At 32.8% G+C, this 23,969-nt stretch overlaps 4 protein-coding genes across 6 annotated transcripts in view; 1 reads left to right on the top strand and 3 right to left on the bottom strand.

Annotated features, from left to right (window-relative positions):
* LOC109540636 (elastin) overlaps positions 1-23,969 on the bottom strand; it is a 109,952-nt gene that overhangs the window by 51,633 nt on the left and 34,350 nt on the right. The window lies entirely within an intron of this gene.
* Positions 300-3,963, bottom strand: LOC109540663 (hydroxylysine kinase). 2 transcript variants are annotated; one of them, XM_048667415.1, is made up of 6 exons: positions 3,327-3,963; positions 2,341-2,704; positions 1,849-2,051; positions 1,616-1,784; positions 1,324-1,562; positions 300-1,101 (listed from the first exon to the last, which is right to left on the bottom strand). In XM_048667415.1, the coding sequence occupies exons 2-6, from the start codon at positions 2,498-2,500 to the stop codon at positions 916-918; spliced, it is 957 nt and encodes a 318-aa protein (XP_048523372.1). In that variant the 5' UTR covers positions 2,501-2,704; positions 3,327-3,963; the 3' UTR covers positions 300-915. The 2 variants fall into 2 exon arrangements, with proteins under 2 accessions (XP_048523372.1, XP_019764666.1); XM_019909107.2 differs by lacking the exon at positions 2,341-2,704 and having other exon boundaries at positions 3,327-3,953.
* LOC109540657 (putative ATP-dependent RNA helicase TDRD12) lies at positions 5,515-18,659 on the top strand. Of its 2 annotated transcripts, none has more exons than XM_019909098.2 (23): positions 5,515-5,868; positions 5,912-6,091; positions 7,285-7,500; positions 8,407-8,650; positions 8,835-9,010; positions 9,091-9,562; positions 9,799-9,867; positions 10,056-10,264; positions 11,416-11,665; positions 11,807-11,945; positions 12,378-12,762; positions 12,817-12,981; positions 13,035-13,239; positions 13,298-13,486; positions 13,543-13,694; positions 14,087-14,218; positions 14,500-14,995; positions 15,248-15,480; positions 15,566-15,807; positions 15,870-16,216; positions 16,281-16,565; positions 16,619-16,907; positions 16,967-18,659. In XM_019909098.2, the coding sequence occupies exons 2-23, from the start codon at positions 5,930-5,932 to the stop codon at positions 17,307-17,309; spliced, it is 5,400 nt and encodes a 1,799-aa protein (XP_019764657.2). In that variant the 5' UTR covers positions 5,515-5,868; positions 5,912-5,929; the 3' UTR covers positions 17,310-18,659. The 2 variants fall into 2 exon arrangements, with proteins under 2 accessions (XP_019764657.2, XP_019764656.2); XM_019909097.2 differs by having other exon boundaries at positions 5,516-5,868; positions 5,923-6,091.
* LOC109540597 (TBC1 domain family member 31) lies at positions 18,948-23,796 on the bottom strand. The gene is made up of 10 exons (XM_048667412.1): positions 23,578-23,796; positions 23,090-23,516; positions 22,522-22,670; positions 21,850-22,309; positions 21,445-21,799; positions 20,764-21,390; positions 20,489-20,706; positions 20,002-20,172; positions 19,257-19,400; positions 18,948-19,155 (listed from the first exon to the last, which is right to left on the bottom strand). The coding sequence occupies exons 1-10, from the start codon at positions 23,658-23,660 to the stop codon at positions 18,982-18,984; spliced, it is 2,808 nt and encodes a 935-aa protein (XP_048523369.1). The 5' UTR covers positions 23,661-23,796; the 3' UTR covers positions 18,948-18,981.

Raw genomic sequence — 23,969 nt, 5'->3', positions numbered from 1 at the left:
TATTCTATTCTTCTTAACTTTCACAATTAAAATGTCTTTAATTGAGAATTATATAATCCTAATAGGAAATTGTAAAGTTCTACTGGATCTAAGCTGTGCTTCAGATAATGCAATTTGCTATAGAAAAAATTGTTAAATAATGCACCAACTGCAGGTTCAGAAGTTGTAAACGTTTTAGGAGTCGCAGTTGTATAAGATGCCTTGTTAAAAATTTAAATAAATGCCATTGGTAACAATATTTTATGTTCCATCGATTCTATAGGTATAACTTTCCATTATGACAGGAAAATATGACCATATAAGTAATAATGCTAAAGAAACAGTATTTATTTTAGTAAATCAGTAAGAAAGAATTATTGTAGCATAAAACCTTATTATAGTTGGTGAAACATAATATCCTAGTGTCCTACATTTTGTCAGTATTAGCACAACATAGATACTTAAATATGTATCATGATTATTAGAATATTTTAGTTAACTATAGATTAATGAGATGTCAGCGATATTTCGAATGCAGCTTTAAATATTAAGAGAACAGAGCTTTACGTTTAAAACTAAGTAATGTAAAAACTGAATATAATTAATATTAACAAAAAATGTAAATTGTAAGATACTTTTAGACCATTACTATTATAACTATATTGTTAAAATTTGCCTATCTAAAATATGGTATATATTTATTAAGGCTTAAATTAAGAGACAAACGTTTTATGGCCATTAATAAAAACCTAATAATTTCCAGCCGAAATGCTTATTACATACTTACGCAGTTTTTTTATTGTATATGACCATTAAGAAACAAACTGTAAAATAATCAAAATGATCAAATAAAAATTAAACATGTTACTTAATTACATGAATTTCTTCAGTTTCTCAAAATATTCCATATGGAATGTGGCAATTATACGGTAAAACTTATAGTTTTTTCTCGCTTATTTTTTTCCAACGGCCCACTACATCATCTTCGGGTTGACTGTATAAATGTTTAAGTAGGCCCCAGCCTGTTCTTGCGGTGGTCAATACGTATTCATTACTAGGATCTTGCAGACTAGAATTTGCGCCCAGAACCAAAGATTGGCAGAGCCTTGCCATCACACATATCTGAAACAGTTAGCATTCTAATGAAAAAATCGTGCTATGCCCATAACTGCGAAAATATGAACAGCCGAAGCTTATGAAGGATATGGAGTCGGAAGTTTACTTGCCTACTCCCTAAATTTGGTCAACTAACAATTTATTCAGGTTCGATAAAATCGATGTATGGATTTGCATAATGCCCAAGTGTGAGCAGTGAAAGTGTAAATTTCTATGAGTCGTACTTGCCTTTAACAGCTTAATATCTTCCAGTTTCACTTCTTTAATTGAGGCGTAACCTCCTAAAACATATCCGCCAACATCGATATTGTTCGCTAAGAAAATCATATAAGTCATTGCCAGTGCTAATTCGTATAAGTAGCAGCAATGATGAGTATCCCCAAAATCTATAATGGCTTCAACAACTGGCGAATTATTTGTAGTACTGATAATTAAGTTTTGCTCGTTTACATCCCCATGAATTAAGCCTATAAAAAGTAGGCTTTGATCAAAGCTCGCTCCGAAATTACCTTAACTCTACCTTTACTGAAGCTGTTCTCGATGGTAAGTACTCTGGAGGAAAATTCGGCAATCACCGTTTTTACTAAAGCTTGATGTTTTTCTTCAACAGCGTTCAAATAATGAAGGATATCGGGAGAAGCTCCTAAGCACCATTGAGGATGCTTGTAATATGCTGGATGTTTAAAATCCTGTGTAGAATTTATTTATGAATTCTTTAGTTTTTCGCTATAATTCCTCCCTAGCTAAGCCTACCTGTAGTACTTTATCCAGTTCAGCAGTTAATAACCCGACTTGGTAAAATATATCCGCTTTTGGATTGGGTAACTTAAATAAAACATCTCCAGGAATAAATTCCAGTAATCTCGCAATATGTTTTCCTGATGGTAACAAAACTGTGTCAAATGATTTATGATTTTTCGTTTCAATCGGTCCTGGACATTTTATGTTGTGTTTATCTGTAAAAATGACATCGTTTTCGGTTCCATTATCTACCTCAAAAACGTAAATTGTGCAAATCAGTCGAAATAACTGAATATTTTTAGGTAGAAGGGTTCTGTTAGTAAATTTCGACGTTCAAATATTCCAAGAAGTTAATTAATATGGACCTAAATAAATTGGACATTATTGAGTACCTACCCCTTTATTGAAGCAACTATCTGAGGATGATATGTGAAATTGAAAATTGGAGTAGAAAAAAGAAAAGTATTATCTTAATAATTAATTAATTTGCTTTAAATTATTTACCATAAATCAGTTCCAAACACCGTCTCAATTCACATTTAGAAATGTTTTTCGGCCTTTGAGGCCGTGCTTTCCGACTAAGACCATAGATAAAGACTAAGACTGGTTCAACTACTGGATCCCCTGTCGTATTTATGCGGCCCGGCCGTGTGAGCTCATGCATGAGGAGTGGGCGGGGCTTTAATTGTTTGGCGCACACGCTGTTTGCCGCAAAACGCGTTTCCAATCTGGATTAAGAGCCGTTACCTCTTCTTTCTTATTAAAATTGTTGTCATGTTTAAAGATCTCAATGGCCCCTCTGGTTAGTCTCTGGTAATACCGTTGAGATTGGTGCAGAATGTCCACTTCAACCGTCTCAATTTATTAACTGCAGATATTTTACTCAAATATTGATTCTGCATAGCAAAAATTTGCATTCTCAAAAAAATATATTATTTTCAATATGGAGTAATGTGTTTTTGATGATAATATAAAAAATTGAAATTGAGTAGAACAGTGTAACGATGATACATGCAAGGAACCATCGACCAAGCAACCGGTTATATCGTGATGTTGGTTGATGATCGTGTATTAATACACGATCATGAATATTAGTGAAATATTAAATGTTCTGGATTGTATATTCTTGGATTGTCCATAGATTATCTTGTGTTATCTGGGTTGATTTCGGTCCGTTTCAACGGTTTGTAACAGAAGGTACGGAAGAACCTCCAGACTACGGAAGATGTTAAAATCATTCATGTTAAGATCAATTTGCAATTAGAAGAATATCAGCAGTGGCTATAGAAAATGTTCCTTCCATTAGCTATAGAAAATGTGTACTTACTAAATAAACCGTTAAAGTTTTTAAAAAATAGAAAAATTTAAAGAATATTTGAATTTTTACTACCTCGTAGATAGATAACGAGCTGTTGGTGGACCATGTGTTCTTATGATTTTTAGGCACCCTACCAAATTACGCCCTAAAACGTATGTTTAAAAGCACTTACTTAAAAATAACATGAGTTCAGTCTGAGCTTCGAAAAGCTTTTCATTTTGAGACTCTAAGGAATTAACAACTTTAAACACATATCCTCCTTTAAGCACCTTGCCGATACTTTTATTGTCACAGATATCCTCATCCACTATAACGTGAAAGTTTTTATCGTCGTAACCATCCAGTTCTGAAATTTTAACCACTTTCAACCCGTACAACTCAAAAACCACTTGTTTGGCCGTTTCCGAATCGATCTTCGGCTTATAAAACTGATGATTCTCAGCCATAATTATCGAGAAATTATTTCGAGCGAATAATCCAATTGATCATCAGCTGCTGATGTTCATGATTTAATTTTAAAGTAATTGCTTAAATTGAACACAATGGGAACTTGTTAACACTGGGAGAAAATTATTTATATTTATGTCTATCTCACCCACTGAACTCTGGCCTAAAATAGAAATACAGAGATAAAGAGATAACGCAAAGTCAGTAAGTAAACTTAAAGTCCAGATTAAAATAAAGATTATTTATACAATGAAAACGAGTGGATTGGAATGCATAATCCGAGGGTTGCCGTTTATTAAATGTTCAGGCAAAGAGTGATTTATTTTCGACTGCCGAGGCACGAAAATAAGCTGTAAAAATATATTAATTCTACAATAAGTAAATGAACAGCCATTTTATGTCACTCAGTGTTTTCCACATTTGACGAAGTCGTGTTTTTGTATTTGTATTATTATTATCACTATTTGATGCCTGAGTTGTTCCTAAAGGCAAAGTTGAGCAAAAGAGTTGATTGATTAAGCAGCTCATGTGGAAATTTTCCCGATATAGCAGGCAGCAAAAAAACCAATTGAGTTTTCGCGCAAAACGGATAGAAGCGCATTATACTTGAATAAGATTCATCTATAAACCTAATAAAAACATTTTAGGAATTTTGTAATGTTGACTCAAATAGAGGAATTTAATTTGCGAATGGTTTATTATTTCATTATTGAATTTATCCCAGAGATGTTCGGACATGAATTGAGAGTTTCTAATAAGTTCCTGTTCACAAATGGGGCGAAGATAGGAAAGTCCACTGGGTTTATGCTTTCGAATCCAAAGATGCAGGTTTGATTGAGTAAATGGCAGAAGATCGAAAATTATAATAAGATAAGCCGTATTACAGTTCGGTTTACTATCGGGAAAAAGTTCGGGGAAATCGCAAATGAGTGAAATTGGATAAGTATCCGAGAATGGAACATGCTCTGAGCCGATGTCGCACCCTAGCAAAGCTACTTGCCATCAACGCTTCCAAACAGATTCTGGAGATATTTTTATACAACACATATGTATGTATAGAGCTTGATATTCGATTTTCGATTCTTTATATTTTTTCGGTTCCTGAGAGTTAATGTGAGTTTTGAAAATATCTCAATTGATATCTGCTATTTTTGTTCGTTGTAATGGTACATTTTGTCACGATGAAACAGTCGCCCGTGTACGGAAACTTGGAAAATATAAAATTCTTTTTGGTTGTGTTCTATGTTGTAGATACAATATTGTATGCATTAAATGTATTAATTTAATACCGATGTAACCCCAAAAACTGTGTGGAATAACACCCCACAAAATCAATAAATTCGAAGAATTTTCGCGAAGAAACTGAGGAAAAAGTGCAAAAGTGCGTGATTAAGAGTGCAATAACGTATCCGAAATATAAAAATAATGTCGCTCATTATTTACTTCTTTTATTTGCTAAATTTATTGGCTTATTACGGTTAGGTATAAAAGTATTTAATTTTTTTTATATATTACTTATAAAGTAATTTAAAATTGCCAGCATAATTTATTTCGGTATCGTTAAATTAATGTTAAAGTTTTTTTCAGATAAAAAATTTAAATCAAATATATCTTGTTCGCCAATAGTTAACATGATACGCGCTTTGTGTCGTGTAAAACAATGTTTTTTCGCTCCTATTTTAATTTTTTTTCACAATATTTTTAGTATTTTTAGAGTGGGTTTACAAAATATGTAGGCCAGTTGCTAGTTACAGATGCTATAGTTATTTGTTATCCTTAAAATAATTTACACTTAAATCACTTTCACCCTAAAAATAATAATAATAATACAGTGATTTTAAAATCACGCTTTAGCTCATTTCTAGTGCTCTGTCATGGTCATTGTTTATATGTCACTCACTGAGTACGAGTTCAGAGGTGTTCTGTGCTGAGTTCTACTTGTCTTTATCTTTGGTACAGAGTGTCTGTCAATAGTTCGATAATCTGTGGTCTCTGCTGAGTATTTGTTTACGTTTCGCAGCGCCCCCATCGGTAGCTGAATCAGAGCTGAATTGGCGAATATCTTAAACAATGTACAATGTCGTTAAACTAACCTAAAATAAGCAGCTTTCTCTTAGGACTTTTCTCTAAGTTTATTTATTTCTTTGCTTGGGATTTACCCCACATTTATCTTTGGAATTAGAGGTGCTGTTTGATTTAGTGTTTTAAAAGTATTGCTTTGATAATCTAAATTGAAAGGATTTGTAGTTTTAAACATCACACGTTCGGTGAGGATCTTGCATGGCCGTTTTTAATTGGGAATTAAAATAGTTAGTTTTTAGCTGCAACATGACGACCGTTCAAGTCGAATTGCTCAATTTTATTGCCCCACACATATTCTATGTGACTACAGAACTGATAGGTAATAGCAGAGCTAATTTTCTTAGCGATGTATCTGCTCGCATCAGAAAGCAGCACCAGGGAGCCCTATTTTCAGTTGGTTCAGATGAGGTAACAGTCTTATTCTACTGATTTAGATATAGCAAAGTACCTTCATAGCTTTCAGTTTTTAGATATAGCAAAGTACCTTCATAGCAATTCAGTTTGAAAGAAATCGTTGAGCAAATTGATGCTTTATTTGTATAATGTGCTAATGTCTTAGTCGCCACATGTTCTTCAATTATATTGGTAACTTCTCTTAATAACGTCTACGAGTTTAGTAGAAGCAAATGCTTTACGATAAAATGTTTATTAGAAAATACAGGATATGTGCATGTGCAACTTATTTTCCTAAAATCTCAAATTATATAAGATTGTACATTACTTTTGCAAAAAGCATGTTTGAAACTGTTAAGGCCAAAACTCGATATTCTAGGCAAAGATGGCCCCAATCACGTGTCATTTTATAACAGTTCCAAATAAATCGATGGGATAAAAGCAGATTATCCAACAGTATGTTCAAGTTCAAGTTGGAGAAAGTCTGCAAGATGCAGAACAGATTGGCTAATTTCCCTTGAAACACTTTCAGTTTGAGGGCTCAATTTATAAAAGTTCATAAAGAAACCATTGTCTCTCATTGCGAGAATGGCTGAAATTTTCGTAGAGGCAAAACACACATTTTTTTCTAGTTCCAGCTAAACTTCTCTTTTTGCTATGCAGTTAGTGTCGAGTGTTTAGTGCCAATATTTTGATGAGACCTTTGGCCACAATACTGATTGAACGCAAAAATACTCTGCACTTCTTTAATAATCAGTTTTTGTTCAAGATCAGTGTCGTCCCCAAAGCGCTCAGCAAAACAAACGCCCGAAACTGTTTAATGTCGAAGTTGTGCCGAGCACTTCGGGTTTTAAAAAATAAATCTATTAAATAATTAGAAAACAAAACCAGTATTTAAACATTAACAATCTATCATAAGGAAAATACTTTTGAAACACCGAGCAGAGTTGTAACCCGCAATTAAATTGAAAAAATCGATTAAAAAATTTTGAAATTAGCAAAAACGTCGCCACAATTAAATTGAAATATGTGCACAAGTTTTGATACTACTATTTATTCAAGTTCAAAGTATTACAAATAACTTTGTATTACCCTGCATTACGGCCTTCATTCTTTTGCAATACTTACTGGTGCTTTTTATTATAAGAACATTTTTCACAAGTTAAAATACGATATGGACTTACAGGTTTTTTATATTTGGGTTTCAGATTGTTGGAGTTATACACGAACCAGGATTTGCCCGAGCAGTTATTGTCGATTCGTCCAACTGCGAAAACAATAGTAATAACATATTTTTCTGTTGGTTAGTTGATCACGCACAATTAATCAAAACGAATACAATTTTCAAATTGCCTCTGGAAATTCAAAAGGCCACTGCAAGATGCAAAGCAGCCAGCTTGAATAATATCTGCTACCTTGAAGATGTAAGTACTAACCTTGTCCAAATTGTGATTCCCAAATGAACACCAACGTAAAATGTTATTCTTTCGCAAGTTAGGAAGCCAATGTTTAATTGAAAGCTCAGATTAACGCGATCGTACAGAAAAACATTTAAAATTTTAAAGACCACGCACTGTTTTTTGGCTTCAAAATCATGCAGAGCAAAGTTTTTCGAGTTAACATCTAATAATCGTATCGTAGAAGCCTCCAATTATTATGACTCGACTTGAAGCTTTGAAGTATAATTAGTTATTAATAATTAATTAAGATTTGCATTTTTCTCTCGATTATTTTTTATAATTCCTGGTGTCTTATTAGTATGAAATCGTCTGATTGCAATTAGAGATAGACAAAAAATGAAACCAGCGTGTCTTTAATTCTGCAATCTACATATGCTGAAATTATTCTTAAGTATTCCATGTGTCTCATAAAAGCACGAACAATATCAACTTTGGTTTTTTAAATAATTCGCCTTGCAAAAGTCTTAATTTTTCAATCGTTTGCTCGACACTTTAAGTTTCTTTACAAAAACTATCCCTTGCATTGCGTATTTTGAATTGTGCAGTAAACCTGCTTCTTTCTTCGACTAACTTCAAAATTTATATCTCTAACCCTTTCTGAACAAGCTGTTGTGTGATCTACCACGTTAAAAATACACCCATGATCCACTCACAATTAGTGCTTAGTTACACACGCTAGTTACTTTCGAATCCAGACGATTTCCATTTTTGATCCAAAGATATAATGTGTAACAAAAATCAGCAGAAAATTGGAATATCACTATCAAACTAGTTGGTAACAAATCAGAGTAGCCAAAATTGAGCACATTTTAAAATGTTTTTAAATTTGCAATAAATTGAGTGCTTAATTAATGAAAAGTCATATTTCAGCATTTAGACTTTCGGACAACAAAATTTGCAAGAAGTGTACCATCCATCGCGCCTTCCGCCGGTGTAATTGAATGCTGTTTAGATTTGCTCTCCAACTACGACAAGTTGGAATTGGAAGTTGTAGAAAACTTCGAGAATATGCTAATTGGCGAATTGATAATTTATCACAATGGCGCTGTTTATCGTTTATCCGAAGAGCTGTGCAAGAAGCAACTTGCCACAATCAATGATCTTCTGTTTCAAAGTAAGTACTTTCTTATGTGTGTTTGTTGCTAACCAGTCAATGTATGTTATATACATAATAATAAATTTTATTAAATTAATTAAGCGTACAAAAAAAACGCGAATGATTCTTATGTCATGTAATAAGTGTATTATTTTTCTCATAAATGTTTTAATTTTGCGAATCATCTATTAAATTATTTCAGATTTAAAGCATAGCACCAAAGAATACATTAAAAAGCATATAGCGGCTATTCAACAAACATCTAAAATTGCACAAAAACGATTGTCTCAAAGTCCATCATCTGTTCCAAATGTAAATTCTACTATTATCGATAAATTATCTGAGTTGGAATTGGAAGAAATGGACCGACGCAGTTTGGTAAGTATCCATTCGAATTCATTCATACAAATAGAAGAATTCCAAATCGGCATGTCTATGAAACTAAGAGTTATTTGTAGACTCCTCTGGAAAATGGTAGACGTCGGAAGTTGTTATCTCGGTCTCCAGCTCTTTCAACTAGCTCGAGTGATACTGAGCAAACTGTTAAAAATGTCGCAATAAACCCAATAAACATTGAAAAACCACTTGACGAAGCCAATTGTGCTCACGCAGAAACTAAGCCTAAGAATTTGCCTTATCGACTCAAACTGTTATTAGAGGAAAAAAAATGCACAAGAAAATGTGAGGGCAGTGAAGTGAAAGAAATTAAGAAACCTGATATCCGCAAGAAGTTAATAGCTGCTACAAAATATGAAAAAAACGAACAGAATTCGATAACATCTCAGAAAGAAGCTGAAGCTATAATCGATGATCCTCAAAAATATGTTCCTAAGCCGTTGGAAAAACGGCCCGTGGATATTCGAAAGAAACTAATTCTATGTCAGAGGTCGAAGCAGAGGACTTCCACTTGCGTAGGCAAAAGTGAACAAGGTAATTTTTAAATAAAATGTTCCGAGTAAAATGTTCATTTTTCAGTAATTTTTAAAGAAAATTTCAATGTTTTTAAATGTGTGGTTCTTAATAATCATCCAAATACATTTGGTAAAAGGCATAAAGGTTACGATTCAATAATTTTCTTAAAGTTTTGGTTATATTATTTTCACTTGATCAGGAAAAATTCTCGCAAGCTTTGTGATTAATCGAATCTTTAATTTTTCAACATGCAGATTCCAACAATAAACAGTTTGACTCCAGCAGTACATTTGAGGAGCCTACTGGTATGGATTCAAAATCAGGTAATTTCATAGTTTTAATCGGTAGTTTCATAGTATTTTCTTGCTGACATGGTACATTTGCTTAGCTCAGAAGAAAACGTTGTAAATATGCTATTTACTTATTCAGCATAGTTTTTATAGTAATATTAATTATTAAAAAATTTATAAGCGACGTTTAGAAAATTAAATGTTTGTTACTTTTATTACAGAAAATTCCGTATCATCTGCCGAAATGATTCCTGAACAATCCAGGAAATGTCCTAATTTATTCCCGGCTGGCATGGAAAGACGCATTGAAGTTTCAAAAACAAAGATCAAAACTTCTGAAACTGTTCCAAGTACCAGAACGAACAGTTCCGCAACAGAAAAAAACAATACTATTAGGTCGGCATCGGATGATGACTGTCTTACGATAAAGGTGTGTTACCGATAATAATATGAAAATGTTACAGCATGTGAAGAGTATTGAAAAGCTAGTATTATTAAAAGTTTGGCTGAAAACTTGTAGCTTTTTATATAGCCTTTCCAAAAATTTCGATACCGGATCGGATATACCAAACTAAGGTCAGCCGATTTGAAATTGATTTGTAGACGATCTTGAGCAAAGTTTTTAGAATATTGAGTTGAAGACTGGCACTACTACTACCCTGTTCGAAGATGGTAGAAAAAAATATCAAAATTTTAAAGGCATAGGCACTTTGAAACACTATCGCCGAATCGCGTCAAATTAGTCGAAGTTAAAGAACCATTTGGATTGAACGAAATTAAGAATTTAGTGTCAAGTCAAATAGAGGTGCCTGAAGGTTCATTTTTATCATCACGGAACCGTTGAAACTAACTGAATAACACTTTTTTTATTATATATTATATCTAGTTCAGTTTTCTTCTCTGATGAGATGACGCAAAACTTAAAAAATACAGGAACATTTACATCCACCTTTGTGATTTTTGAGCCCCGATTTCAGCTGGTTTTGTGTTCAACAATATGTGTTAACAATATGCGAGTTATGTTTTTAAAAATTTAAGTTTATCTCTATACTATAAACAATATCGAAATAGCCACAACATTTTTGGCAACAATTTGATAGATTCAATATGCAGATGTAATCACGTCGTGCTCTCAGAGTACACAAAAACGTTCTGTTAGAAATTAACGGAAATTCCTATCATTAATTGTGATGAAGTGATTTATGAGGTGTCTAGAAAAACTAGTTTTGTTGTCACACTTAGCGGAGTTAGGAAGTTTAACAGATTACTCCTAAAATATTTTTTAAATTTGATGGATTCACCAATAAAATGGCAAAAATCAGCTCATGAGCCCAGGATTTCAACTCAAATTTATCAACTCTTAATTTCTCAAGTCATGCTCCCAGCATGCAAAACCACGTTCTATTGGATTTAAAAAAAATCATATGATGTCATCAAAATATGCCCACTTTCCTCATTAATAACTGCCTAGCATTGTTCTGAAAAATATAAGTTACGCACAAAACGTTTATATTACCTATTAATTATTTATCATTGGCTTAATGGAAGATATCTTAATATTAAGAACTAAATTGGTCACAGGTTCCATTAAAGAGTCAATCTACTACTGACGATCAATTATCAGTTACCGAGGCCGAAAGTAAAACGGACGACAACCACAAGTCCAACTTATATGAACCAGCCAATATTTTCACCAAGCAAGATTTCTGCAAATTAGTTTCTGGATGTACTTGTGTAAAATGTCGAATTGATTTGGAAAACGATGACTGGGATGTTCCTCTTAGCTTTGAAACACCGTCCGACGAATTGACAATACATTCCAAATCAAAAGGTACACTCAACTAGCAATTCCCTGTTCAGAGCTTTGTTTTTATATTATATATTCAATAATACCAATTATATTCAGATTTAGCAATTATGCAAAGTTTTATTTTGAGTTATATGAGTTTTTTTTTTAATTAACATATTTTAGAGAAAATAATTAAACCTCCACTGTTGTTGAAGTCTGAGTCTGAAGTTTGTGCAGTGATAGAAAGTCAAATATTGGCTATTGATTACAAGGGCATGTCTTCAATGCAAAAAGCTATGTGTCGAAAACTTCTTGTTCACGGGTAAGTTCTATTACATTTTACAGCTCGTTTATTTTGCAACATTATTGTGGATTGTTTGCGTGATTTTTAAAATCCTCTCTATTCTGTCCATTGCTCGATTTAAGATTGTCTTCAATTAAAACTAAAATGCCTCAGTGTCGGTAGGTGACGATTCCTATTTTATCTATTAGGAAGGACAGCAATGAAAAAACCCCGAAGTAATATTTTTAGTCGATGTAAAAATGCGTTGTTTTTGGCTGAGAAGAATCATTATTAATGCCACTTTAAACAACGTGCTATTTTTAGGTTTAGTAAAATAATTTTTTTTAAATGATGCATTTTCTGTATCATTTCAAAATGTGTTTTTCAACTCACATATATTCAATAATTAAGATAAAAAGTTTTTTGTTTCGTAGAAGAATGTTTTTCTATACAATATGCCTGTAATTTTAGTGATTCGATACCAATTCCAATCAAGCACGTGGCCAACATCAACATTCACGCAGACATTTACAAAAACATCAGTAAAATCAACTACAAGGAATCGAAAAGAATTCAGATGTATGCATTCCCATCGATTACTCGCAACCAAAACGTTATTATGATAAACGATTCGCAATCAGGCAAAACCATGGCGTATCTCCCCATTTTAATATCATTCATTATGGAGAAAGAAGAGCGATATAGTAAACTCAACAAAATGGGAGGTGGGCCTATAGTGGTAATTATGTGCAGCAGTTCGAAAAAGTGTGAAGATATTTACGATCTAACTTGGCTGATTTTGGGTAAACAAAATAGAAGGATTAGCTTGGTGACATATCCAGGACACGGAAACATTGTAGGTCGGATCAAAATTTTCAGAAAATTGTCATATTTAAATGCATTATTTCAGAGCAACATTGACGTACTTATCACAATGCCCACAGTTTTGTCAAGTTTAATATCTACTAGAGCAACAAATTTTAAGCGACTTTGTCACTTAGCTTTAGAAGATGCAGATGTAATGTTGAAAGACCAAACCGAATTAATAAAAAAATTCATAAACTACAGCAACCAGGTATATTTTTAAGCATATTTTCGTCTACTAAAATATTATAAGTTTGTATTTAGGTTTTAGAGAATAGAAATTGTCCAAAATCCATTCAGTTAATTATGTGCGCTCGGCACTGGACTCCAGAAATCGAAAACATGTTGCTCAGTCTGAACAAGATACCTATAGTTTGCATAGGAAATCACTTGGAAGCTGCCCTTTATGGAAAAATGAAGTTTACTATGCAATTTCTGGAAGCTAGCTGCAAAGAACAATTTATGCATAGTAAGTATCTTTTTTTCTGCATCTTTCCTTAAACTCACACGTGTGTTTTGTGTTTTAGACCTATTAAAGGACACCTTCAAATTTACGAAATCAGTTATAATTTGCAATCGTGATGAAATAGATGATGTTCAAACGTTTCTGATGCTGAAAGGCATAGAATTTACATCTTTTTCAGGTGTTACTCAGCACGAAGATATTCTTTATCTTGAAAAGGTGTGGACTAATAAATATCGTGGTGATTTCTCAGGTAACCTAAACCATAACGTACTTTAAAGCAAATATTTCAATGACTTATTTTTTCAGTATTATTATGTACGGATGATATCTATAACATAATAACAATAACCAATGCCCATATGTTAATCCATTTCTCTTTGCCATATTCCTGGTCTCAGTTCATCAGGAGATTTAGTTGCCTTTTGGAAAACATCCAGTCACCTTTAGATACTAAAGAGGTTTGTACGACAAAATATTTTTATACAACTAAATAGCTTTTCATAAATGAATAAAAATAACTTATTTCAGTGCTTGCATATTATAACGCAAACTGGAATTTTAAAGCCAACTTTAAAATAGCCCACTTGCAATAATAATTACATATCTTGCGGTTCTTACTAGATGTTTTAAATCTTGAATAACACGATAACCACTAGGTTATTGAGTAAATGTTTATTTTGCCACCGGACTCCTAAATTATTAGCACAGCTTTTTAAAATCGTGCCTCGAATTATCTATATTATATTATACCCCTTTCAAATAGTTGTTGATTAATAATGATTTATTTATAAGTAAAATACGAATAAAAATATTATTTTTATTTAAATATTAATGAAAATGTCTGTTTCAGAGGAAAATCGAAATAAGTAGTTTTGTGTTGATTGATGAAAATTGTGAAGCGAGAATGTCCAAGTTCAGAAACTTCATCAAAATTGCTGGTCTTGAAAAGGCGCTTCCAGAAGAAATCCAAGCTTACTTTCAGGTATGATACAACTTAATTGTACAATTTAGATGTAAGTTTTCCAGAAGTGTTTGCATTTTTCGGAGACATTATAGTTTTATCAAAAGTTTTAGGTTTACTCTTACAAAAATTAATTAAGTATATAGCTCATATAGGATCAATTAATATTGAATCACAATTATTATTTGCTATATTTAAAACTGAAATTTTTAGGAAGTTTCTAGCTCGGTTTTGTTATAGAACGGCACGCTTCATCGGGTTAGAGTTAGGAGAGTAACTTAAATTCATAACATTCTTTACAGGGCCTCGAAAATCAGGAGCAAAATAACCGTGCAGACAGGAATCTTGAACTTTGTGGAACTATCAAGTTGTTTGGTAAATGCGAATCGCTCCACTGCAAAAATCGACATGTTTTGCGCAAAGATTTAGATATATCTGATCTCTTGCCTCAAAACGGAATTCTTAAATTCAAAATAGTCAAAATGATCACTGGAGCTAGCTGTTCCATCAAACTTCTGGAACATCTCGATTTAGAAGGCAAAAGTGTGCAGAAATTCGAAGATCTGACGGATCAAATTACCAACGCGTTAAATCAGCTACCTGACTGCCATCATGTTACTGTTCCTGTAATATCGCATCTTTATTTATATAAAGATAAGGACAAGTATTCTAGATGTAGATTAGTAGAGGTAAATGAGTCGGCATTGGTATATCTCCTGGATAAAGGGATTTATTGCACAAGTGCATTGAACGGATTATTCAAGATGCCTGAAGAGTTAAAGAAAATGCCTCCACAATGTAAGTACAACAATTGAATTAAATTTCAGCGATTTCAAGTATACATTGATGGCTGATATTTTAACGCAAAACTAACACCGGAATAGTAAGTTTTGAGTTGCTCAAGCAAACCGTTTCTGTTGAGTGTTTATGGAATTATTAACCCGAGGAAGGTTCAGTTCAGGTCACATGTTTAGTGAATTTGTTGAAAGTTTTCAAAATGATAATGAAATAAGTAATTTGGAGTTAATCAAACAATACTTTTCCTATCAGGCTATGAAGTGCAACTTGCAAATCTCATCCCGCCATTCGAAGATAAACGATTCTCGAGATTGGCAAGAAAAAAAGCCCAGATGTTAGTAGACCAGAACTGTAACGATGTTGTTATGATCGGAACCGTTGTACTGCAAACAGCAATGACTTTCTGGATAGACGATGTTTATGAATACCGTGTAATGCATGACAAAAAGTTACCTTTCATTGGATTTCAATTAACAAGAGAACTGGTAAGAATTGTTTTTATAAACCAGTTGTTTTAATATTATTTGGTTTTTTCTTGTCAGAAACATTCTATTAAATTTTTCCTTCCAGATCAAGCAAGGCCTAGCCATTAAGAGCAGGGATTCATTAGAACGTCTATATCAATTATGTAAAACAGCCCAAATCGATTTACCGGATTATAAAATAATAAGGCCAGTTGTAAAAAATGTTAAAGTGGATCAAGTGAAACCAAACTGGGCATTTTTGGATTTAGAGGCAATTCACGAAGTTATATTTACGTTTGCCAGAAGTCCTCTCGAATTTTATGTGAGACAAAACAAGTTTACCAAAGAGTAAGAATTTTCTCCAAGAAAACGAAAACGTTCTGGTCTTTTTAAACATAACATATTTTCAGATTGGAGCATTTAGAAGAAAACATTCAGATAGAAATCCGGAAACCATTTTATCCGATACTGAAAGATGTTTCAATTGGTAAATGCTGCTTATTAAGAGACGAAGTAAATGGTCAATATGCACGGGGATATATTCTCAAAATACTTGGGGATAAGGCTGAGATTTTATCAGTCGATTATGGGGACGTCGTAGAACAGGAAATTTCAGTATTAAAGCATATCACAAACGACTTAATTTTAAAACTACCATTCCAAAGCATTCAGTGCTCAATGTATGGTGTTAAACCTTTAGGAACGGAGTGGTGTGATGAAGCAACTGATTTATTGTACCGAATGGCATATACAGAAGGTATGTTTTGAAAAATCGATTGAACGAATTGCATAATTCAGAAAACGTTCCAATACTGTTTTAGATGAAGAGACGTTGAGACCGCTTTTCGTTAAGATTGATTCAAAGCAAGAAAATTCAGTAGTCAAGAACCAACGATCCTATTCGACAATTGTTAAAGACGGATTATATGGACGAGTTTTAATTAACCAGTTGCTGGTTGACTGTGGTTTTGCTTTATCTAATGATCAAGAAATTCAAGATTTTGATTTACCAGAAGTGAAATACTCTGATGATGAGGAAGATGATGATATTGAGGAAATTGAACGAAACGATTTAGTGGATGATATAAATAGTGTTCCTTGCCCAGGTGCGTTTTTTCTTAATAGGAATTGTTACAGACTAGTTTATTTGAAATTTTAGATAATGGAGGAGACTTAGACTTAGACGCTTTCGATTGTGAAGTGTTTAATTTAGTGGACTTTATGATAGACATGAAGTTGCCAGTGAAGAAACTTAATACTACAGACAAAGCACAAAGTAGTGCAGTTTCAAATCAATTACCAGCAATTAAAGCAGTTCCCGCGGTAGATTATCTTACGCCAGAAGTTTATTGGTCGCAAACAAAAACTCAGATCAAATTAAGTATTAGAATTTGTGATGTGAAAAATGTGGAAATGTTTGTTAAGCATAATAAAAGCTTCCAGTTCAGGTAAGATGATAAGCATAATTAAATGAAATTGAACTGAAATAAATCAATAATATTTTTAGAACCGAAAAGGAAAAAGAATATTTGCTCAACTTATTGCTGTTTGACAAGGTAAAAAAGTCGATTGAATACGCAATACTTGGCTCTGAAGTTCGGGTATGTTTAACCAAAATGAAGGAAAGTGAATGGCCTAGATTATTGTATTCTGAAGAAAAAGTACTAAAAATATATTACGATATATCGGCAATTAATATCGAGGAAGACGTAGAAGAAAGTAAATACAGACCTTTAGATCTAAATATAAGCGATTCTAGCTCAGACGAGGATGAAGCTGGTCCATATTATTTTGTCTGTTCTGATTTAGATTCAGACTATGACTTTGATATTCCTAATGATGATGCGTAGATTAGTTAGTATACCGTATACAATTGGCTGTGATGTAAGTCTTGTTTTTTTTTTGATCTGATGACTTTAGATTTAAATAAACTAACATGCACGAGCTAAATTACAATTTTATGCAAAGTAATTTTTATTACGTAGGAGTTTTTAGTGATCGTAATTGTTTTATTTACAAGATGTTACGAGAATGTTGCGGTTGAAAAAAGACTTTCTTGGGTCAATGTATTGGTTGTATTTTAGTAATTATCGAAATAAGTATATTATTATTAAGTAAGTATTTCTTATCATAGGAAGAGGGGTATTTCTTTTAATACCTTATTCAATACTTATACGTGAATCTATTTTTATGGATTCATAGTATAACGAGAATATGGGTAACGATAAACATTCTAATCTCCTTTGATTTACTTATTATTTTTTAAATAATTGAGGTTGCTCAAAGCTGTTCGGTGCACTTTTGTAAAGTTATGTTCCGCTGTGTTAATAATGTATACCGTGTCCGAAATATAATAAAACATTTAAAAAATAATAATAATTTCTATTCCTCTTACAGCAATTGATTTTCTTTTTATTTTACTTATCTTTAAATACGATAGATTCATAACACCATAAAAAACAATCTAATTTGAAATGAAAATGTTAGATTACTTCTTAATATCTCCGAGATTATGAAGCATTATAAACGATAAATGCCACCTGCAAATATTGATGTAAGTCAGACATTTGGCAAAACTCTGAAGTATTGTTTGCTACATGTTCACTTAAATTCAGATGCATTTTTTCCAGTACAGCATGGCCAATTACATACTTCGAGCGTTATTAGGGAAAGATACTGTATTAAACAAACAGGACAAAGAAAAAGTAAAAAAGGTAGTGGATAGCGGCTGTGGCGATTACGACTATGATTCAACTCCATTTGCAACGAGCAACGACAGTTTAATGAGCGCAACAAAATATGTTAACATCCCACCGGAAAAGTATTTTCATAAACAAGCTCAAAACATTAACACTCTCGTGAAGTCTTTAGAACAAGAAATATCCGAATCGAAAGAGGATATTCGGTATCTCCATAGCCACATTTGCAGCACTGAAGAAGTATTTCCCAAACGTTGGGAAATGTGTAACTCTTTGGAAAATATTTGCAAGGAACACGTCGAAAATATATCGATGGAAATGATAAAATGGAAGCGAGTAAGCGAGAGAAGTGATATAGAAATGAAAGAATTGGGCCAAAAGATCAGTTCCTGGCAATGTGTTATCGGTAGGGCGAAAGAGGTGCAGATTCAAGAAGAAGATTTCTTTGAATAAATTTATTTGTACTCTTCTCTTTGGAAAATAAATACAGACTACAATACACTCAAACATATTATGCACGTATAAAAAAAGTTATAATAGCATTTAATGCGGATGCGGATGCAGAAGTGCTACGTTTGTACAAAATGTAAAGCTTCTTAGTTGTGTTTTAATGGCAGGTGCGCAAATGAAACCACTGAAGAAGCCAAACACAATTTTTTACCAATTTTGTGACTGGCGCATCGTCAGATTCGTATCCCACCTGTTTTCGAAATACATTCTAATATGTTTTTTTCACCTGCGGTTTGAGTCAAGTTTAAAAGCTTGAACTGCAGAATTCTAGACATATTAAGTATAAAACATATATAATATTGTATATAAAGTTCTAGCTTTTACTAGTGCTAAATCGAACAGTCTTATTTGGACACGTGCCTTGATTAGAACATTGATGACTAGAACTTGAAGAAGAGTCTTCGACAACTCGCTTCCCATTTAAAACGTTCAATAACTGGGAGACTTCCTTTTGTAAATATTTAGTTTCTTTTTCTAATTGATGCACCTTAAAGACAATATTTAATGTAATTATAGGTTTTACAGATAACTATAGGACATAAACAAATCTGTTTATTATCGAATGCTGATTAAGAATGGATAAATTACCTTCATATTTTCCTTTACACTGTTGTAGTTAGTCGAAAATCTATCTACATCTATTTCAGATTTTATTCGGTTAATTAAATCATCCAGCGCTGACATAGTTAAAGCAATATCAGCTTTTCTGGGGGAGTGTAAATCAGTTTGGGCCTAAAATTGGATTAGAAAACCACCGTAGACACCGTAAATTATCTATTATTGAGGTAAAGAATAAAAGCGAACACAATACTGAAAGCGATTTTGTTCTGTTGTTAGTTAAGTCGTTGTTTTATACCTTGCAAGAATAATATTGTAAATTTTCAGCCACATAGTGTTCCTAAATATCATGTACACATGGAAGTAATTAGTTCCGATCTGCGGATGTTACAATTTCAAAGTGTTTTTGTTTTCTTTTGATAGCGCCTACCATTTGGACAAATATAAATTTACATCATTGATCAATGATCGTGAGAATCTACAGAGTGATTTTTAGAAGACTTTTCCATAGATTTTTTTAGTTTTGTGTTATAATTATTTGTTTTTTTGTGAATTATTGAACTCAACTTGAAACTCATAAATACACATCTTGCGAATTTTTAAATTGATCGGTTTTTTCTTTCGATAACGGCAGCAGGTGCGAGAAAGCATAACAAATAAAAAAATGTTCCAAACGAAAAAGAGAATGATTTTCGATTATGAATAAAAAACAAAAAGATTGAAATTAAAACAGCCCGTAGAACAGAAACAAAACGCTGCGGAAGTTCAGTTTTACCTTTTCAATATGTTGCTTCAGCAGCAAAGTGTCCTTGTGAGCAGAAAATAGTAAATCAGTAAATCCGGACTTGTCAGAATCGCCATTTCCGTATTTGCTAACTAGTTGGCTTTTCCTAAACAAGCCCAACTGCTGCAGTTTGTATGATTCTTTTAGATTACTCACATTTATCTACAAAATACGTTGAAAATTTAACTAAGTGTAAACCCTGTAAAACTAATGAAATCAACTGCAGTCATTCTACAGAATTCATACATAAGTGTCGATTTTCTTACGTTTTTTTTTATAATATACGCGAAAGTAAACAGACTTTTCATTAGCCATCTCGGTTCTGAATATTATAATATAGACTTCAGACAATTATTATATTTTTGTACATAAAATGCAATTTTTGTCGCAATTAATTAATCATCAATCGACAAGTGTTGAGCCTTTGAGCATAAGTTTTAACTACAGAACCAGACTCTCCATTAAAACCACTATTTACCTCATTAGATTTTTCGGTCATATCCAACCCATCGGATAATAATTCCATGGCTGCAGCATTTTTTCGATGTTTGTTAATTTTTAATTTATTTTCCGTGTGTCTGATAATTGCGTTCTCTTCATTTACTAACTCACGTCTCATCTTTTTCAATTCCTCTTGCTGCGTCTTAAGTTTTTGCTGATATGATTTGATATTTTCGATGCAAGCTTTCTCTACCGCTATGAAAATAAGCACACCAGAAATAAATAAAAATAGTCCGCCGTGTTGAAATTTACCAATTTTTCGTCGCTCTTCCTCATTTTTTTGATCAGTATCAATCTCAGTCTGTTTTTGCTGTTGCCGTAAAACATGCTCTCTAAGCTTTTCAGTTTCCTTTAATTGTTCTTCAAGATAATTGATATGCTCTACTTGAAAATCAATGATCTCTTTTGGGTACTCGTCAAAGGCCGGATAAATACCGCAAGTCAAAGAAGCGAACGGTTTAAGATATTGCCTGGGATGATTTTTACCACTAGTATTGTTCAAGATAAAGTAAGTTTTCTTAAGAAACTTTTTAAACTCTATCGGTCTTTGAGAGTGAAAGAAGTTGCAAAACTCGTCCTCTGTTTTGAGCAAAAAGAATTGCTTTCTGTTCATGGATATGAAAGCGACTACTGCACATAATAGAAAGCCAGGCTCGTTTATAAAAACATGATCCCAAAATATAAGCCATTCAGGCTTCGTGAGAACCTCCGAAAATGCTGTTTCTAAAAGAGACCACGAATATGTGATCGGTTTTATATCATTCTCAGCAAAATGTTGAAGAGAGACTGTATCGTGTTCCATTAACATATTGTCTATAATTGCCAAAATATTAACAGGGGGCAAGGGATGATATTCGAACCAATGCTGGCACCAATTAACTAAAAGGCAAGGCAATCATGTACTAAAGCTCAAGCTTGCCTAAAAGGACTTACTTATGGTAGTGCAGCACAACTCAAAACAAGCAATGGGCTTCTTATGAAACACTTTTACAAACGGAAATAGAAAAATCGGTAAAAACTCCACTTGTGTAAAAAAAGGGCACCAAACACCAATATTGTTTAACACATGCCTCAAACACCTAATGGACACTTTGTCCTCAAGAGGAAACTGTTGCTGCAGTTGATTAAACGCAACAAGAGTCATATGATTTATGATTCCATTATATTGTTGAACATTATTAGGCAGTCTCAAAATTCTCTCCCAAATCGTAGCTCGAAATGCTTCTGGAAATTCTTGATATTCTTTTATAATTAATTTGAGTTTATCAATTTCCAAAATATTTTTTATCTAAAACAAATTCATCCGTAAAAATAAAAAAATTAAAATATCCACCTTACCTGCAATTTTTCCGAAATATCTAGTTTTTTCGAAAAGTTTTTTAGCTTTGGTCTCTGTATCGAATTTTTAGTGTCGTCCCGGGCTATTTCCGTAATAGTTACTTCGTTTTTAAAAAGTAATAAACTTGTATCATAGATTTCTACTTGCCCGCTGCACAATAAACAGGAAATGTACTGGACATTGCCAGACGGACTGCTAAAGCTGAGTATATCACACAGCGATTTTAATTCTGATATTATGATATTATCTTCAATGTTGTAAAAATATATTATTCCAGTTCCAGCTAAAATTGCTAGAAGCTTGTTAAATCCGCCGTCAAAGTTTTGCGGAATAAATTCAATTTGTTTTACACTATGTATGTAACTGGGAAGATTTACTATTTTAAGTAGTTTCCAACTATCTAACTGAAATAAAGCTAGTATTGGAACATATCCGCTTACAGCCATAACTTTACCATTTCTAAAATAAAAAACGCTTGTTACCAGGATATGAAGGCTTTTACGGTCAGTCAAAGAATCGGTTGAAAAGTTTTACAAGCTTTTATGCCGTGGATCATTAGAATTCAGGCTACCGATAGAACAACTAATGGTCCACAACTTATGAACTGGGAAAACGGATAATACTTGTAATAATAATACGCGATTCTTACTGTACCGCAACAATCTACAAACCTAGTAAAGCACAAAGATTTGATTGAATGGTTTCTCCAATTTGAGGGCTGAAACTGCTTTAAATTTTCAAAGCTGCCATTTTGCCATATCTGAATTACATCATCTTTGTAACAAACTAGAATATGGTTTGAAATTGGAACAAACAATACCTAGAAGTTTGAAAAATGTGTTTTACAGAATAATCTGGGAAGAACGTGCCAATATTCTAGGTACTCTTCCCTGAAAATGTTTACAAGAGTAATTTTTTGTGAAATTTGATGAACATGAAAGCCATGTTATAAAAGCAATACAAATAAGACTTCATAAAAGTAACAATCTGATCTCAGTTATTAAGCTTCGTGTCGTGTATTATACATTATAAATGCGGTAAAGAAATAGCTTCCTTTGCTTAAATGCAAAGTGAAAACTTTCAAATACTTTAAGTGCGTATTTGTAAAGCAACAAACTATCTGCGAAATATTCCTGTTGCTCCAAATTGTGAATTAAATTATTTTAAGTACATAAGCTTTCGCAGCTTTGAAGCATGATACAAATTATTATATTTGTTTATAGTAAGTAGAATACTCACAAATTTCAATATACAATCCTTCTCCAAACATAGCATTTGTAATTTGCTGAAACTTATTAGATCCCAAATGATTGCTTCATATTTAGAAGATGAAATACACGCATTCGTATTAGCAAATGAAATACACATAACTGGATGCTGATGGCCCAACAGTTTTGCTTCAACGATTCCAGAATCAATATCTATCAGTTCAATTATACCATTAGATTTAGCAGCGAGAATATGTCTATCGTTGAATTCAGAGAACCTCATACACACTAAAGATTCGAGTTTTTTTAACTTCCAGCACTTATGCAGGAGGAAATCTACTATGTAAACTTGTGCATCATTATTGGCCACTGCTAAAAGGTTTCCATTGCTCTGAAAGTCACTGTGGCTAAATCTACTGCTTTTTCGATTGGAAGATTGAATGATGCTAAGTAGCAAACTGGAAGTGTTAAGTTGATAAATGGGTGTAAAAAGTTGCAAACTATATTATTGCTACTTACCCATCGGAGTTTGCAGTTTTGAGCTTGAATAGTTTTTTGTGCAATTCCTCATTTAAATGTTTAGCCACGTCTAAGAAGTCCATATTCTTATATTTACAAATTATTCCACTTAGCTTTATACAGTCAATAAAATTGTGAATAATTTGTTAAATATGTTTTTAAATTTGAAATTGGTTTGTTTTGGTTACTGGTAGCTGTCAGGTCTAGGGACATTCACGAGTATCGATACACAGAATAAGCACTATAGAAGCTAGCGCTGCGTGTTAAAGAAAGCGCGTTGCAGTAAACACCTAGTGCTTGTTTTTGTCTTATGATAAAGAAATAATTCGTTTTTTATTTTTTAAATCACATAATATTTAATTAATTGCAAATACTATTTTGTAAGCTATTTT

Source organism: Dendroctonus ponderosae, unplaced genomic scaffold, assembly GCF_020466585.1.
Source record: "Dendroctonus ponderosae isolate FM_Combo_2020 unplaced genomic scaffold, Dpon_F_20191213v2 Dpon_F_20191213_6, whole genome shotgun sequence".
In the NCBI taxonomy this organism is placed as follows: Eukaryota; Metazoa; Arthropoda; class Insecta; order Coleoptera; family Curculionidae; genus Dendroctonus; species Dendroctonus ponderosae.
This window is presented reverse-complemented; position numbering and strand designations above follow the sequence as displayed.